Source organism: Kryptolebias marmoratus, linkage group LG11 (assembly GCF_001649575.2).
Source record: "Kryptolebias marmoratus isolate JLee-2015 linkage group LG11, ASM164957v2, whole genome shotgun sequence".
Lineage (NCBI taxonomy): Eukaryota > Metazoa > Chordata > Actinopteri > Cyprinodontiformes > Rivulidae > Kryptolebias > Kryptolebias marmoratus.
In genome coordinates, this window is record NC_051440.1 from 19,586,516 (window position 1) to 19,605,150 (window position 18,635).

At 40.2% G+C, this 18,635-nt stretch overlaps 1 protein-coding gene across 1 annotated transcript; it reads left to right on the plus strand.

Annotated features, from left to right (window-relative positions):
* Window positions 1–11,801: 11,801 nt before the first annotated feature.
* On the plus strand, window positions 11,802–14,101 carry fjx1 (four-jointed box kinase 1). Its single transcript, XM_017422972.3, has one exon. The coding sequence runs from the start codon at window positions 12,166–12,168 to the stop codon at window positions 13,450–13,452; it is 1,287 nt and encodes a 428-aa protein (XP_017278461.1). The 5' UTR covers window positions 11,802–12,165; the 3' UTR covers window positions 13,453–14,101.
* The last annotated feature ends 4,534 nt before the right edge of the window (window positions 14,102–18,635 follow it).

Sequence of the window (18,635 nt, forward strand, 5' to 3'; positions counted from 1 at the left end):
GATAGATAGATAGATAGATAGATAGATAGATAGATAGATAGATAGATAGATAGATAGATAGATAGATAGATAGATAGATAGATAGATAGATAGATAGATAGATAGATTTGTGTACAGCACCCTCTAGTGGACGTATAGACGTGCACAGACGTGTGTACTCTGCTCTGAATTTGTCATTTTTGATTCATTGAACATTTTTCAGCTCATTTTTCAGTTAACAGTTAAGTTGAAGATCTCCTTGATCCATTCTCTCCAAACACTGAAGAGGAAAAGTCAGGTTGTTAAAAAATGTTAACAAAATGAATGCATTGTCATGCACAAGATCACTTGTCTGATTTCAGATAAAAATGTGTTCACTGGAAATAGAGCCCTGATCTCAAGTAACTGATAGCGGCAGAAGTCTCTGTCTCTAAAAGATGTCATTCTTACACAGCTTTTACATCATAAATTGCTCATACTGATGTATAAGTTCCCAACATAACCAGCTGATGACAGAACATGTCACAGTGTTTAATATCTGATATGGCTGCATCAGAATCATAATTAATATGAGCTGGCAGTTTGATCGCTGGTGTCTGGTATCGGCTTCCTGGTGCAAATTAGGCTCCCTTTTTAATTATGCATTTGTATCTAAGAGAAAATGCATTATAGATTGAAATTTCAAGAACTGTTACTGGCATAAAATAGTTCTACTAAAATCTGACTCCATATTCACATTGCTGATTAAGTTTGCTGGATTTAGATCGCAGGTCTTTGTTTAAGACTTTGGTCATGATTTATAAGGAAACTCTGGTCATTTTTCAGGTGATATTTTGTCAAATAGTCGTCAGTAGTTAGAACCTTTTAGCACATCAGTTCCAGAGCAAGGAGTATGAAGAAAAAGGCAAAAGTCTTTGTCCAGGCTTAGCTAATGGCAAATTAGACAAATGAGGGTCTGTTTATATTGTTTTTCAGGCTCATAAAACAACTCAAATATCATGTTGTTGGTGCTGTGGCTGCTGAATGTATCAATTATCTAATAAACATGTCTAGTCATGCAAATATTGACTCAACTCATAGCAGACTGATATATTCAGTCGCATCACAACACTGACATTTTCATGGTCAGCACACATACACAAACATACATTAAACAAATGGTGTCATGCAAAAGTGTAGAGGTTTAATATCAGCTAATGTAGTGGTCTTTTACATCTGTATGGCATTTTTGAGAAAGAATTGCTTTATGAGCCTAAAAAACAATATAACGAGCCCTCATTTAACTAGCCATTAGCCTAGCCTGAAGAAATATTTGTCTTTTCTCTGAAGTCTGTGCTCTGTGACAGATATCACTGTTCATAAAGTGCAAACTATCTATTTGTCAGAACATCACTTCAAAAATGACCATATCATAATTTTAAGACTCTTTGCACCATTTTTTTTCCATTTGAATTCACAAGCAAACTGACCTACATACTGTAGTAAAATGTTGATTTCATAGCAAAAACATTTCTGAGTTTTTAATTTATTTATTCAAATGTGACCAGACTGATAAAGCTTTTTTTTTCTTTCTTTTAGTGAGCGACTATAAAAAGACTATTGATTTGCCTTTGTAGTTACTCTTATTGACCTCTAGAGGGAGTCAGAACTTATAAATCCCTCCTAAAATATTTCAAAATAGGAAAAGAAATGAGTCTTAAGAAGCCATGGAAGGCAAATATGAAGAGTTGGTGTGGAAAAGATGATGTCACTTTTTGTTTTTAGAATTTTTAATTAACACATAAAACCCTATACAAATAAAAGTGTAGAATAATACACACTGTACCACTATACCATCTTGTGAATTGCGAATGAAGCATGTCTCTGTCCTCTCACTTGTATCTATGCAACAGATACAAGTAAAAGGGCAAGATGACCAGTCAGAATCACAGTGGGAGAGGAAATTAAGTACCACCCGTGCATCACCACTAATCACTTTGATCTTACTTTATTATTTATATCCCATAGCTAGGTGAGGTCTATTTGATCAATTCTCCACTTCTTTTATCAGCATCCAGCTCCTGCCACCACCACCCAGTTTGTTAAATTATTCAACTGGGCTCACTTTGTTGTTAATAGCAGTGATCATTCTTGCTTAAACGGCATAATGTATGTGCTGACAGCCAACAGTGATACAAAACCTGTCCAATGGGACACAAATCTATCAATGGTGAGCGTCTATCTTCTGCATTAGTGATTCCAGGCACCAGTGAAGCAAAGGCAGGTAAAATACACTCAATCTCAAGGCCTGCTCCATTAGTTCACAGCCATAAATGATCCAGCTTTACCTCTTAGGTCAACTTTCAGTGAGATAAAGCTGTTATCTAAAGACACAACACGAAAGCCTGAATTACATTTGAATTCTGCTGTAATCAGTTCAAGTTGAGAAACACAAGCTCTGGTTATTTACGCACAACAGCTGCAGTCAAAATGCCTTACAGTGTGCTTTTTATTCACCTGTATAGGATGTTAATAATACGTTTGCACATGTGGCACCTTTTTTCTTTACAGTCACTATAAGAAAAATATTTTAGAGGTAAGGGGTTCAATGTCTCGTCTAAGGACACTTCAACACATGGAGGAGCTGGGATTAAAATAGTGATCCTTCAAGTAGAAGACTCACTCAATGTGTAAGCTTCAGCTGATACCTAACCCAATTATTGTACCTGATTAAGATATGCAGTGACACAAAAACAAAAGGTTTCCCAAAATAACCAAATTATTTTAGCCAGGTTGGGTTAACTTTTGTCTGCCAGCTCAATCAGTGAGTTGATAAAAACCTCATGCTACGGAAGACAAAAGGGTGATAATGTATTGCTGCGTAGGTGTGTGTTCATTTGTTAGTACCGTTAACAAAATACCTCATGAACCAGTGGATAGATTTGAATGAAATTCTCAAAAAGTAATCATTAGCTGTACCTCTACTAAATTGTATGTGGTAGTAGCTGATAGTCGTTCCCAACATACAATTTCACTGATAACAAATCTCGCAAGATTTTAAATTATGCAGAGTATGAGACCATGCAGAACATCTTTTACAAGAGTGGACCAAAGTGATAAGAACTCTGTCCCTTTTCATCACAAGATGATTTTCATTTAAAACTCTTGCATAAAAGGCAGAGGGTGATTCACACTCTGTCAAAAAATGCTAGGCCTTTAATTTATTCTGATTTGTAAAAAAAAAAAAAAAAGACGGAGACCACTTTGAATCAAACTTCTTCTAGCTTTGTTGGCCTTGAAGTGTTTGCCTGGAAGGCTTTCCATGAGGCCTGTTTGCTTACCCTTCCCCCACCAGGAGTCCTGTCAACACTGCTGGTCTCTTGGGTTAGAAAGAAGCTGAAATTCCAAAGGGGTCCCTTTTTTGTGTTGCACTTTGACCTTTTTTTTTTTCTCCCTTAATGTCCCAACATGACTATTACTTCTGGTGAAAGGCCATAAAAAGCCTTGTCACTGTGGAATATAAATCTTAAGTTAGAAACAGCATAATTATTTAAAGAAAAAGGAAAGAAAAAAATGTGAGCAATATTAATGACTTGAGTTAAGACTTCGCTGTGAGTGTAATTTGTCATGAACAGACCCCAAAATAACTAAAACTTCCTACTGACAGAGCTGTAAAACTTTGAGATATTCTTTGCTTTGTGTTAACATCTTGCATTTTGCTGTCAGTTTTTACAGTGCGTATAAGGAGTAGTTTGAAGCATCAACATCAAACAGAGTCACTGTAAAACTACTCCTGTGACACTTTCTTATCAACTAGCATATGTTTACATTTTGCCCCATTTGGAAACTAAATATTAATGTGGCACTCCACAGGCTTGCTAATCTAACGTTAGACTTCAAATTTAGGCTTTTAAAATATTGTCTGTGGGGTTTTTTTTGTTTGTTTCTTTGTTTATGTCTTTATTCTTTCCATCAAGCCCACAGATTTACCCCCTTTAAAACGAATCATGTTGATTCTCTCATCGTCATACATCTGTTGAAAATGTGGCAGAATTCCCTCGTTTCTCTCTAAAGGCCTGGGCCACATGTTGAAATGTTTCATGCTTTTTATTTGTGGTTTCTTAAACAAGTTAGAAATCTGGAGAGGGCAGGGAGGAGTTGAGCGAGAAGATGCTTGAAACCGCAGCGCTCTTTGCTCGACTCGTCCATGGGAAATTAAAGGCCTGGCATTCCTCGAAGGAATCTATACTGCTTCCCACCTTTTTATGGCAGAGCTCATTTAATCTAAGAACGGTTAGAGTTTTGCATTTTGGTCACACTTTGTAAATGATATTATGTATGATCTCATGCATTATTGTAAGATCTTGTAAAATATATTAGTGCTTAGAGCAGTGGTCTCCAATCCTGGTCCTCGAGAGCCACTATCCTGCATGTTTTACTTGTTTCTCTGCTCCAACACACCTGATTTGAATCAATGGGTGATTAACAAGCTTCTGCAGGACATGAAGAGGTAATTTAACCTCCGAATCTGGTGTGTTGGAGCAGGGAAACAAGCAACACATGCAGGATAGTGGCCCTCGAGGACCAGGATTGGAGACCCCTGGCTTAGAGTATGTATTGAGGCTGACTCTCAGCTACTACCACACCAAAGCTTGAATCTATACCTACAAAACTGACCAAACTATTAAGCCATATCTGTGTTGGCTAAGGTAGATTGTGGCATTGATCTTGAATTGGGTTGACTACAAAAGTCAATGAGTTGTAGATGTAGATGAGCTATTTTGCTAACAGACCCGCAGGACTGACTAACACTTAATTACCTAACAGTTTATGTCAACATTTTAAGCAAAGATGATGCATAATGTGTAGTGCTCAGTAGGTGTATGTGTTGTCAATAAGTCTCACTTCCTACCACACTTCATTTTTGCTTAATTTCTGCAAAATTTATAGCCATTTTTGAGTTGGCTAGGTTTGATTAGCTGTAATGGTCAACTTCAAGTGGAGTGACTCCATAAGTTAATAAGTTTTAGATGTCATCTAGTAATGACTTCCTGAGAGTTTCATTATAATGTGTTCAGTGGTTCATAAAATATTTTGCTAATGTGACAGACAAACAAACACACACAGAGACAAAAACATTATTTCCCACCACTAACTTCTGTATGCCTTTTAAACTTGTAGCTGCTATTTTTTCACTGAAATGTTCAAAGGAAATTTTGCCTCCATGTTTAGAGTTGCCTCACAAGAGCTGAGCAAAAGTCCTTTCACATGGTGTTTTTTTTCATCTAACACAATAAACACTGAGGCTTAGAAAGTCCTGACTTTCCAAATGGAGTTTTGATGTTCATAAGCTTTGTCTTTAGCCAATTTAACGGGAAACGTCAGCACAGAGCGCCGAGCGCTCTTCAGTCAATAAGCCTGTTAGCAGAAAAGAAAGAAAAGAATTCAATTCCTGACTTATTTATAAGGGGATTTGGCGTGCCGGGTCAGGGGTTGTAATCCAGGAGATTGGACACTGATTCTTTAATCAAGTTGCTCCACAGTACATCTCCTTCCTCCCCTCCTGATTTCACTCCTGCAAGAGAGTTCCCCTTGTGTAGCGCTGAATTTCAATGGCCCACTACTCTTCTGAACCCCCCCACCACCACCACCGCCACCACCAACACACACAAACACAGAGCCTCCCTCTGCTGCATTGAAACCAGATGGAGATGGGGAGTACAGTGCTTCAATAAACCATGCCTTCTGTGTTTCCTCCATGGCTACGGGAGAAATTCAGCCTCTATTAACAATAACTGATTCATCAGCAACCAGCAACTAGTCGTTCCTCTGAAAACCTTGAGCCTGTGTACCAGGAAATTGGCAAAGGGAGACTTGGGAAATATTCAGGTCCCAGCAGTGCAGTGGATCTCTTGTTGTTGCAACAGCTTTGGCTTGATTCTGCACAGGCTGATTATTCCTACTCGCTGCCTACGTTGCTGTCATAATAAAATCCAGAGTGAAACTGATTGAAAAACTGCATGATTCTAAGAACACTTGGATTGAGTGCATGACCTCTCACATTTAACAACAGCACCATGTGACCGGCGCTGATGTCATAAAAAGTAATGTACCGACGATAAGGTCGGTTTTGTGTCATTTATGCAGTACTTCAAAGCATTTGTTCAGATAAGTGCTGTGATTAATGCAACTAAATTGTGACTCTGCCACCAGTAGTTCCAAGAAATGGTGTCTCTCGAGTATTTGCAGAACAAGAATAAACATTTTCAACTGCAAGTTTCTGATCAATTGTATTGCTACGAGGAGAGCAAATGCAATGTTAAAGCAATAGTTCATATCTTTTGAAATGAGGTTGTGTGGAAGAGTTTTTAACAATTAATACCTTACCTGCTGTAGATAGGTTTCAGAATGGTTTCAGTTTGAAGAAATACAGTCTAATTTTGTCCAGACAGATGAGTTAAAAGCCATACCAGGACATGAAACAGATTGCTGCCTTTTTAAAACAACTCCAGTCTCAAGAATTTCAAAGCAGTTTGTGCAAATATTGTTTTGTAAACCTTTATTCTGCCATCAATTTCAGACCACATCAACATATACATAAAATTCTATATTTATTCACAAGAACAAATAGCAAAAGCAGTTGGCTGTAGAACTGCCACTGTAGCTGAAGTAACAAAGTAATTCTGTAATACTGTTACGTTGGTTGAATAGGCATGAAGGCAGAAACCCAAAATCAGCAAAAAGGCACAAAATAACTGAAGTGATTTTTAGGTTTATCACTCCTGTGTCACCATCTATATCACCATCATCATAACAAAACAACAAACAAAGACTGCTTATAAGACAAACATATACCATCATCAGGGACAACTGGGTTTTTCACACAATGTGACAAACATTTCTATACCATTTCATAATTATTTACAATATTTACAGACTTTAACAAATATACATAACTAAATGATTCTCATTAATTACCCCAAAAGAAATGAATACTGGTTTGGCACGGTCAGATGCCCCTCAACCTATTTCCCACTCGTGGTTTCATTCATGGAACCAAATAAAGGGTGTGCAAACCCACCAGAATGTGACTTTAAGCCTGATGTACATAATTATGTGTTACATACAAATAATTATAAGTCTATATACAGTGCATATAAACAAAATGACATCTTGTCTTTACAGATGCAAAATTAACTGAAATTTAAAGATTTATGCATGAATTTGTATTAAATTTTTGGGATTGGAGTTGTTTAAGGACAGCAGCATATAATTTTGGTGTGGCCCTCCTCAGAGTAGCCGTTAGAATGAATTTGCCTGAGTTAAGCCATTTATAACAGGTAAGATAATAAATGTGCACCATTTCACAGAATTCTGCTTTTTCTTTTTGTTCTCCACAACTATGGGATTTTCTTCAAAACTCTACCAGCCTTCATTGCATTTCTTCACATTTTTAAAGGTCTTTTAAAAGAAACTTGAGAAACTTGTCAATGTTTCTCTGAGCCTTAACTGGTATTAGAAATTATTGGTCTTGTCTAGTATAGTTTTATTCCTGATATCATTTTTGTTTCAACCCATGCCTCATTTTATTCCTTTTATAATTGTATGCAAATGTGTTTTTGTACTGTGACTTTTATATGATTGTTCTAGATTTGTATTATGCCTCCTTCTTGACAAGAACTCCCTGAAAGAAGATATATTTGATCTCAAAGGGACCCTTCTAGCAAAATAAAGGATAAATAAATAAAATAAATAAACCCCACTTCAAAAATGTGAACCATTCTGCTCCATTCCGAGTTCCTCATTTCGGTGTAGGTGGTTCATTAAGCATGAAAACACCATGAAAACACAAAATCAAACTGCAATCTGCCCTTGTTATTATCCAATATTTTCACTTCTTTTGGAATAAGCACAAGCACACACACACAATTCACAGTCACATACAGAAATATCCAATGCAAACAGAAAACAGGAGACACAAACGTATCCCCATGGATCTCTCCCACCCATTGCTGAATCCCAGAGCATGAGTAATCGTCAGGGCCTGTGAAATGATTGTAGCTTTCAACACTAATGGAAGCCCTGCACATTCATTATTCAGTCCAGGAAACTACAAAGTGTCGAGGGACTTTAGAGTTATTACGCTGCATGAACTAACCTTAGACTATAAGGTGACATAAGCCTGCTGCACTTTCTCCCCTTCTGTCTGCAACCCTTTATGTCTGCGGCCCCTCCCTGTGTCCATCTGCACCGGCAGACGGGAACCACACAGAGAAGACGAGATTGTATCACAGCTGTGGTGTTGCCAGACAGCTAGTGATGGGTGTACGGTGTCGCTGCAGACAGAGTGACAGACGATCGGAGCTCTCTTGTGTCACTGTGGCGCTTGACCAGGGACAGCCATGACTGCTGGAGAGAAGCTTTCCCAATGTTATGGCTCTCTTGGGGCTGCTGAGGGAGGAATGCAGCAGGAGGGAGTGCGGCAGTGCTGAGGGGGGGAGCTCAGGGGTTGGCTGACCTGCAGATAACACAAGTCAGGAAACAGATAGGTTTGATATGTGAACATGCTCACACTTGTGCTTAAGGAAAGGGAAACCTAAGGCCATACCGAGCCAGACTCACCCCTCCTAAAAAGCAACACACATTGAACAGAATTCCAACAATGCGCTTAAGACCTCTTAAAAATCCATGTCTAGACCATGCAGGTTCTACTTTAATTATATTTTAAAGTGGTAGACTAGAATTGAGAAATGCTGAAACGTTAAGTTCGCTAGACTAGAAGAAGTTTCACGAAAGCTGCGTGTGTTTGAATTCACAGCTGTGTCTTTATGGCTTTCCGCCGCCCTACTTAATCCTTGATATTTATTCTAGAGAGTTGTCTTATTCTGTCTTTCTCTTTTCTTTCACATTTAGCACCAAATTCACTTCTATATTTCAACTTAAACAATTTTTCCTTGATTCTTTGCTTGTCTGATCCCACCATATTTGTTTACCTATACAAAGACCACGGCCAGCCTAATGTAAGTCAATCATGTGACTCAAGCTTCAGGCGGATTCAGCCAAGTGCTTTGTTTACTTTTAGTGTGCACCAGAATTTCAGAATTGCATATCAATATATCTGAAAACCACTGGAGTAAACTCTTTCAAACTGCGCCATTTAATATAGTTTAAGATAATCTTTTTTTATGTTTTAATATATAGTTTGCAATGAGTACCTTTAAGGCGAACTCATTCAAACCTATTTATTGCACTTGTTCCTCCAGTGTTTTATATTTATATGACGCTTGTGCAGCACTCTACAGTAATAGAAAACACACAAATAGCAAGGGTTAATTTGTCAAACAGCAGTATAAAAAAATCTGTCTCCACAGAGACTTTCTCTTTTTTACAGGTTACAAATCCATGCTCAGTCATCCACCACGACACTAAACATTTCTTGTGATTCTAGCACTTGTACATGCCTCTCTGGTCATGCACAACCCAGGGATTGTTTTTTTTTTTTGTTCCCTCAGTGCTGTCATTCTTGTCAATCTGCAGTGCAGAATAAAACACAGGCTTGAGGAGAACAGACAATCTGCAGACAGTAACTAAAATAAATAAATAAAATAAAAATAAACCCATTCAAGTTGGCAATCCTGCAGGAAAAAAAAGCTCCATTAGCAAAATGACCATACCAAAGTTAGTTCACCTGAGTGCTGATGCAAAGTTTCCCCACATCTGCTCCAACATTCTGGATTATAAAAGAAAACCCATAGCAAGGCTGCTTTTTGTGCTTTTCTTCAAGCTATAAAATGTTGTTAATCTCTGTACAGAGATAAGACATTTCAGACTCAAAGTGCTTAAAGCTTGCATTAGTGGACCTGTAATTTATTGGGCCTAATCATGCATTCTTGTCTGCTGGCTGTCTGTTTGACTCAGGCAATTTAGCACGCTTGCATGTTGCTACAAAAATGACCCAAATAAACTGATTAGGAAACTGAGGTTCAAGATGCAGAGTGTGAAAACACGAGTTGAATTATAAAGGATGTTATTAAGAAGTAATTCTGCGAGGTGAGGGGTGGGGGCGGTGAATAAAAGAGTCTGTGTGCATGTAACATTTGGTTTAACAAGAGATCTTTTAACAATGATGAAACAGGCACAGCTTGACTTTTTTGTACTTTTGTTGTTTGCAGGAAAATATTCAAATTTGTAGCAGCACATGTTGAGGTAAATGCAATCTAGAAAAAGAGGAGTGAACTTGTTGCATTACCAATCTGTCAGCTAGCCTGTTTATAAGTGATATGTTACCATCTGCTGAGGATGTTGGAACATGTTTGAGAGCTGGTTGAGCGCGATTAAATAAACCTTATCTGCTAGATAATTTGGAGAGGGAAATTGAAGATATCAATGAGTACAAAATGTGCACATCAATGTGGTTCAGAATTGTTTTTTTTTATTAGCACAAGTGAGACAACTGTTTGAAGATGCTGAGAAGTGGTGAACTGTATCATTTTATAGATTTTGAAAGCATTGTTTTGTTTTGTTTTTTACTTTTTGTCAGTATTTTTCTTATTTCTATCTATCTTTATATCACACAAACAGGTTGCATTCACCGTGCTCTTTAATTTTTTGCAGCTAAAATAATTTTACCTTGTTTTTGTTTTTAAATGAGAGGGTAATTTGTGATTTTGCCTGAAACACTGTGCAGGAATGTTAAACTGAGAAAAAAAAATGAGATCATACAAATCATCATATATTTAAAATAAAGTCCTACAAATGTTTTTTTTTATAACAAATACCATCCCAGGCCTTCCCAACTGCAGACATGTTATCCTCATAGACCAACTGTACCTGCCTTCTCTTGAAACCACTATTTTTGGAACCAGAGTCTGTGCAGTAGCAGTGTGGAGCCTTAAGCCACACCTACTCCCAGCACACCATCACAGTGTTATATGAGCTTTATTTAAAGCATGAAATAACTGATTACAGCTAAGCATGTTTTTAAAATGAGTATTTGAACAAATACAGCAATGTAACTTTGGGAATCACCAAGAGCCAACACCTGAAAAAAACAATCTGTAAAATGTATTTTTATTTCTGATTAAGGGCAATGCCCTGGTTGTTTATATGGAAGGGGCAGGACTTAAAACTTGTTGTTAATCCAGCTGACAGGGAACCTGGTCTGCTCCAGATTCAACTTCTGGTCTGAGATCTCCTATAGTAATGGTCTTTGCTTTACACCCACCCCCTGCAGGCCAGATTTAGCCTGCTGGCCGCCATTTGGCGATCACTGTTCTTCTGTTTGTTGAATGTTCTGAATCAGTGTTCTGTGCTGGCTGTTAAAGCTAGTGGTCAAAGCTTTATTTAAATTCACTCTGTTGGTGACAGCTACAGAGGCAAACCAACAAACATCACTAAACACAGAAAGAATGTCTAAGTCATGGCAGTGAACAGGATTTTTTGTTTGTTTGTTTGTTTTTAACTTAAAAAAATTGGTTGAGTACATTTGTTCCATTCTCATGACTTGCGTCACTGACTCGGACGTTCAGGGAACACATCCAGGGATTATAATTTGCTTAAAACGGTGAGATTAATTCCAAACCAAACTGCATCTGCTCGATATATTAATTATTATAATGGCCGCTTGCATGTTTAAATGCCTCCCAATCCTTTGGCATCACCCCACACACGCAACCAGAAAACGCGGTGCGGTGCACTTGCTCTGCTCCTCTCTGAACCCTCCTTCCCACGATCCGCCCACCACCTCGGGCTAAAGTCACGTGTCTCACCGCCCAGAGTCTCTCGGCGAGCCTACACCACCACAAATCAAACTCAGTCAGCGCCCGGCGGAGAGAGAGAGAGAGAGAGAGAGAGAGAGAGAGAGAGAGAGAGAGAGAGAGAGAAAGGGAGCGGGGGAGATGAGAAGCAAAGAGGCGCATACAAACAGAAAGCCCCCTGCGACGGAGAACGTCTGATAGGTTCTAGCCGAAAAAAATGTTCTGTTTCCAAATGCATCTGAGCCGGACGGGAGATGAGATTCAGGCAGAGCCGGGGACCCACTTCTTCTTGCTGTGAGCTCAAACAGTCCTCCAGCGTGCAGCGGTGCGTCGAGGCGGTCCGGGACGCGGAGCGCGCAGCTCCGAGCTTCAGCTGTGGGCTGGAGAAAAACAGGTTCCCTCTATGTTGTGTTAAAACCCGCGCCCTGACGGGAGAAAGGTGAACGCCAGGATGAGGGCTCTGTCAGCAAACTTGTTCGCTTTGCTCCTGATGTGCGCCCTGGCCAGCGTTTTCTACGTGTGGAGCGCGCTGGAGAGCCGCTTGGAGCGACACAAGCGGAGGTTCTCGGGACCGGGAGGAGGGTCCTTTCGCCAAGGTCTCTCGGAAGACCTCTCCGCGAAAACCTTCCGAGCTCTGCTCGCCGTTCCGGCGGCGCAAAGACCGCACTTCCTGGGGGCCAGATTTAAGGCTCGCAACCTCACCGAGCCAGCTGCCCCCGCGGGGAGTCGGGATTATCGCGTGAATGAGGACAACAAGAGGTCAGGGCGGCGGGCGGAGCCGGTCAAGTTAGGCTCCCCGGTGGCTGGCGGGGTGTTCTGGAGCGACTGGCTGGAAGATCTCCTCCCTGTGGGGTTCACGGAGGAGTACGCTCAGAACTGGAGGCAGAAAGCGAGGACATCCCGGGTGGTGAAGCTGGAGCCTGGATGCGGCAGGATATCCAATCAGGTGGCCACGTTTGCTGACGGGACTAAAGCGTGCGTGCGTTACGGGATCAACGCGGACCAGGTGCAGGGAGAAACTTTGACTTATTACCTCGCCAGCTTGCTCGGCATCCCAAACCTGCCCCCGCTCGCACTGTCCCAGCTGCACGGCGACAGCGAGCAGTGGGCGGCGGTGAGGACGCGCATCAGCGGGCTGCAGTGGAGCGACGGCGCCGTGGTTTCTCTCACCGAGTGGATCTCCAACCTGACCGGGGTCGTCACACCTGCACCGCTCAGGCAGGAGAGCAGCGGGCTGCATCCTGCGCTGGAGGGGCTCGGGAACAGGACGGCGGCGGAGCTGCTGGAGCTCGTGCAGTGGACCGACCTGATCCTGTTCGACTACCTGACCGCCAACTTCGACAGGCTCGTCAGCAATCTGTTCAGCCTGCAGTGGGACTCGCGCGTCATGGAGAGGGACACGAACAACCTCCTGAGGACACCTGGCGGTGACCTTGTGTTCATAGACAACGAGGCCGGACTCGTGCACGGCTTTCGGGTGCTGAGCATGTGGGAGAAGTACCACAGCTCGGTGCTGAGCTCCGTGTGTCTGTTCAGGAGGGGGACCACGCAGCGCGTGGCGGAGCTGCACAGGCGCAGAGACTCCAGGCGCAGGCTGCTGGGGCTCTACACTGACCGCGAGCCTCTGTCGCAGGAATTAGGATTTCTCTCAGACGAGCACGCGGGGCTCCTCCAGGACAGAATCGATCGGCTGTACAAACACATTGTGCATTGTAAAGGGAAGTACAGCCAGGAGTGAAGACGCAGCACGCACAGGTGATGGATCTGTTGTCTGCGCGCTCTGATGGCCACAGCTGCGCATAATCGATGCCCCTTACACAGAACTGTCTTGAATATTCAACTAAACTACCTCTTGTGAATAGAATGTGTTGCCTTTATGAAAAAGCAAAATTTTGAAGCTTTCCGCTGATTTTGTTTCCCACTATGTATGAGGCTTACATATAGGATAAATCTGATTTAATGAAACGCTCACCTGAATATAAGAACAAATGTAAAGAGTTCACAACAGACCTAATTGTGAGTTGAGTATCCTAACATAGCCCTTTATGTGTTTGGATTTACTTTTCCCTTTGTGTTCGATAATCCCTGTTACATCCTCCTAAGCCTTAACCCAAGTTGAATCTTGAGTTTCTTGTTTCTGTTGAGATCCAGCTTGCTTTTTATAGACGGTAATTTGGACACATTGTAACAGCTAGCACCTGCACTCCTGTCAATGTGTTTGGATTCAGCCTTAACGTCACAGGTGTGTCATGTCTGTTGTCCATGTGGTGAAATATCTTGTACATATTGTCTGGCAGCAATTTTTGATGCTAAGCTAATTTAATGGACGTTGTGACATTCCAAAATCTTGACTTTTCTTTTTTTTAAATACACAATGGTTGAACTTGCCTGTTGTCTGTGTGTTTTTGTATTCAGTCTCTTCCTAAATGCCTTATCAGAGGACATCGAATACACTGGTCCCCTATAGTTTTTGAAGGAGTCTGGGGCGGGTTAAATGCTCCACAGCCTCTTCATCTGCCGGTACAGTACTCACATTGTGTTGTAGGAATATCATGCTGGCACGCTGTTTCTCCAAAGCTCCACTGTCAGCACACAGGCAGGCTACAACACGAATCTTTCTAATCCTTTCTATAATCTCACACACAAGTGATGAACTGAAGGAGACAACTGACATTTTTTGACATGATTTGAAAAGGGATTTACTGTTCTCTAACTATATTATAACTTCTCCCTTTTGCACATTTCGGACTATTTGTCAAATTAAAAAATGGTTCCTACAGGCTTGATAGTGGGTGGCTTTTTTTTTTTTCCTGTTGAGCTAAAATGTAAGAGCAGTCCCAGTGGATGCACGATCTGATAGGGAGTTAACTCCAAATTTAATGCTGTCAGAGCAGAACCAAGCAGTTTTTCATCGGCTGGACTTTCAGGAGTGAAAGTCTTTCTGTCTACGTGTTATTTTGCTTTAAAGTTAATGTTTCACATCACTCCTCAGTTTGACTCTTTAAAGCATCCTTTCCTTATTAGCTCCGGGCTCAGTTCTGTGTCTGACTTCCATTTCTAAAATTTCCAGCATATCAGGGGGAAAATTATCTAACCCTTTGAAGGCCTAATTCTTTCCAGACTTTTGCTATTCTAGACGTCATATCATATGGTTCCTTTTACTTTTTTTTCACGAGGTCAAACAATACACCACATCCTACTTCTATAAATCCAGTGAATAAGTGCCTCTTGTTGCAATCCAGCTCCCAATAGCACCTTGTGTCAGTGCTTTGCTTATTTCACAACAGAGGTGAAAATAGGTGAAACCAAAGGTTTTGGGTTTTTTTTTCAGACTTTGTGCCTCAATTGTAAAAATAACTTAGGGATCAATATGTGCACAGACTGTAGTTTAGGCAAAAGCAGGTCATGTTAATGAGCTGGGTGTGGGGATTCCATGTGAGCATTTGTGTCTCAGGGGGTTCCAAAGGCTGCACTTGCAGCTGGGCTCGGTGCTTGCAGCACGTCTGTTTATGCACTGTGCAGATTTATGACAAGCTGCAGACACCAGGGATTAAAAACAATGCCAAACTGAGATCTGCATGTCTAAACCAAACTTCCAACCTTTTCTTCTTTCTTTACTTGTGCAGTTTCTCTCACTTGTATTTCATCCATATCTCATCCTCCCTCTGAGGTATTTGTCTTATCTTCACATCGCTGTTAACTTTATTTATAACTTAAACAGAGAACAAAAGTTTCATTTTCCTAATTAGCTTTGTGGAGAGTCTTCTGCACAACTAAAGTCTTTTAGAATATGGCAGTGGTAATCACACTAATGGGGAGAAATCAAAGGGGCTGTTGAGTCACCCTAAAACTGCACACATATGTTCTTCATTCATTCTTCCTGCCTGGTCTTCTTCAACCTTTCTTTTCCACCCAACGGCTGCACAGTTTTATCAAATGTGCTGCAACTTGTGGCACCAGTAGCGATAGTTTATTATGCAGTATCTGGCACACTAGTTGTGCCAATAAATGTCAGTGCTCTGCCGTTTCCTTCCAGATGGGCTTATTTGCAAGTAAAGGTTGAATTAGAGGCTCAGACAGTCATGCAGCTCAGGGCCTCATGCAGGCCTGAACACAGACCCCAGGTACTCAAGCTGATCGTCTTCTTCTTTTGTGCACATTGCAAACATTCCAGACAGACTGAGGGAGGATCATCTCCATGGACACACACACACAGTCTCACACATACACACTACCCTACAAGCCAGGAAAAAGAGTCCCAGCTGTGTACATAAATCGCTTTAAACTCTGGGTAGGGTAATTTGTTCACTATTTCTAAGAAGTTTGTGGGTTGTGTTAAAAGAATGTTGATTAGTCTAATGGAACATTTTATTAGTAGGAGTGAAAGGTTTTCAAAAACACGTTAGTGACAGATGAAGGTTACTCTTACCGAGGATAATCCTCATCCAATCAACACAATCATTTGCTTCTCTTAAATAGTGAAACCAAACCCAATAGCTACTAAACCTGCATTCCAGCACAATGAGTGCGATGGTTTTCAGTATCTTTTTTTTACGAATCCTTTTTTTTTTCTGGAAGAAGTCAAAACCTGAAAATTACAACAACCTAATATTCTTTTTAAGTATTTATATATATTCTGCAGCATGCAGGAATATAAAAGTGTAGATTTTATTATGAGGGAAGGCAATAATGCATTTATTAGTTAGTCAAGTATTTACTTGTTTTAGATTCAATTAAAAGATACTTGCATGCAAAACATGATTATATTAAAATTTTGAGATGCTAGAGACACCATTTTATTGTTTGGAAAGAGCTGGTTTGTTTGTCTTGTTTAATATTCTGGTGCAAACAAAGACAAATCTAAATTTTCTCAAGGAAGCCAATAAATATATTGGAGCTGTATGGCTGAAAAAAAAAAAACTGTGTAAAAATACAAATTTACTGCATTATTCCAAATGTGCTTTTGCCAGACATCAGGTGGCAAACTGGCTAAATACTTTCTTTGTTTTAAAGAGCAGCCAGCCTGGAGACACATAACTGGCATTCTTTCGTGGCTCCAGCGCATGGACTTCCTGCACATGATTTCATTATGAAACATGCGGGAAAGTCACTTAGTCACAGCTGAATGAATACAGGCCATGGTGGGTAAACTGGGGGGCTGACTCAACGACTGGAGGGGCTTTGACAGCATAATGGCTCGACATCCAGGCGGTGGGTTGCCTGCAGAGGTGGCACAATGCTCGCTTTTGTCAAAACCCCTGTTTAGGAATAAGGTCGGAGCCTTTGTATATTCTTTCTCAAGACAAAGTAGAAGTTAATGAATTTCAGCAGCAGACGGGGAGAACGAGCGGGGGTTGCAAACACTTCATCTTATAAAAAAAGATGTGTCAATATTATTTGAGACCAAAAGTAAAGATGCCTACAGATTTTCTTCAGTTTGCTTAAAAGAATTAATCGTTTAAACTAGAGGTTTGACTTTGGGATTTGCAATATGAGGATGAGGCATCTAGAAACAACCCAGGAGACATTTCTATTAATCAGATTTTTCATATATTTAAAGTCAGAAGTGAGAGCACCCAAGTGTTGTTTTTGTTCTTGCTCCTAAAAGTTATTAATGGTTCATTGCCGAGCTTAAGGATACCAGATGCTGCTCGACTTTTGTTGCTTTAAATCAAAACACAACTAATGAGCCTTAACTGAGCAATATGAATGTTGTCATCTAAGTTTAATGAAAAAAGAAAATGAGCAGGCATTATTTTAAAACTTAAGTCCATATACATTGTTTACCCTCCCCACACACACACACACACATGCACACACACACACACATATATGCTGATAATTGCATTAAACTCTTTGACTGAATCATTCTTTTTTAATACAAGACGTTTTTCTAAACACTGTTGGCCAGTGTCTTCAGCTGACAAACATGTATTCTTGATTGTAAAACTGGTTTCTTGGAGCTCCATTACAGCAAAACATGTAGAAAGTAACATTTTAATATATCTCTTTAGCTGTTCGCTGTCACACAGCTGCCATGCTTACCACTTAACTTGTTTTCACTGCATAAAACGTCTGATGCAAGAAAAGTCTTCTTTTATAAAATACAGCAGTTATATTACTTTGAAGTTTGAAAAAAAAAAAAAATATATATATATATTACTGTATAGATAAACTGCATAACTGATCTACATATAATCCATTAGGCTGTCGTAGAAACAAGAACTGTTTAACCTCAATTTAGATTCCTTCTATTTTCCCTTAATACGATTTGCTTCATGCTCGTCATAGCATACATAAAAATAAATCCTGATTAATTTCACCACTTAATTCCATCCCATTTGATATGCTTTGTCCCTCAGGCTCTGTCTGCAAATGTCAGAGCATAGCCTGCGGAAATTCATAATATTTGCATTGTATACCGAAAAAGGTCCAAAGCCCCCTTTTTTTAGAATTTACTAAACAGTGTTAGAGTAAACGTCTCATGGTGCAACACTCTGAGTCATGCAACTCTGAAATCATGGTCACTTTAAACCAGCAGCAAAATCATGCAATGAGGCAGTTAACAAGCCAATTTCAAATTAAAGGGCTAGCATTTTTAATGGAATGCCTATCGCCTGCTGAGAGTTTTAGAGTAAAATTATTTATGTTGAGAAATTACGGAGTTGTAGACATTTTGGTTGAACGTTGAAAATAACATCATGCTCAATCTCATGCGGCATTGCAGGATTTCACACATTCTCAGTTACTACCAAATCAAATTTCAGCTCAGTATCTGTTCAAATTAACACCGAAAAAAGCTATTTTCGCAGTGGATTAAGTCATTTAGTCGCAGTAGCCATTTCGAATTGGATTGACTCCAAAAGTTTATCAGTTGCAGCTGTACATCCAATAATTACTTTTTGGAAGTTTCATTAAAAT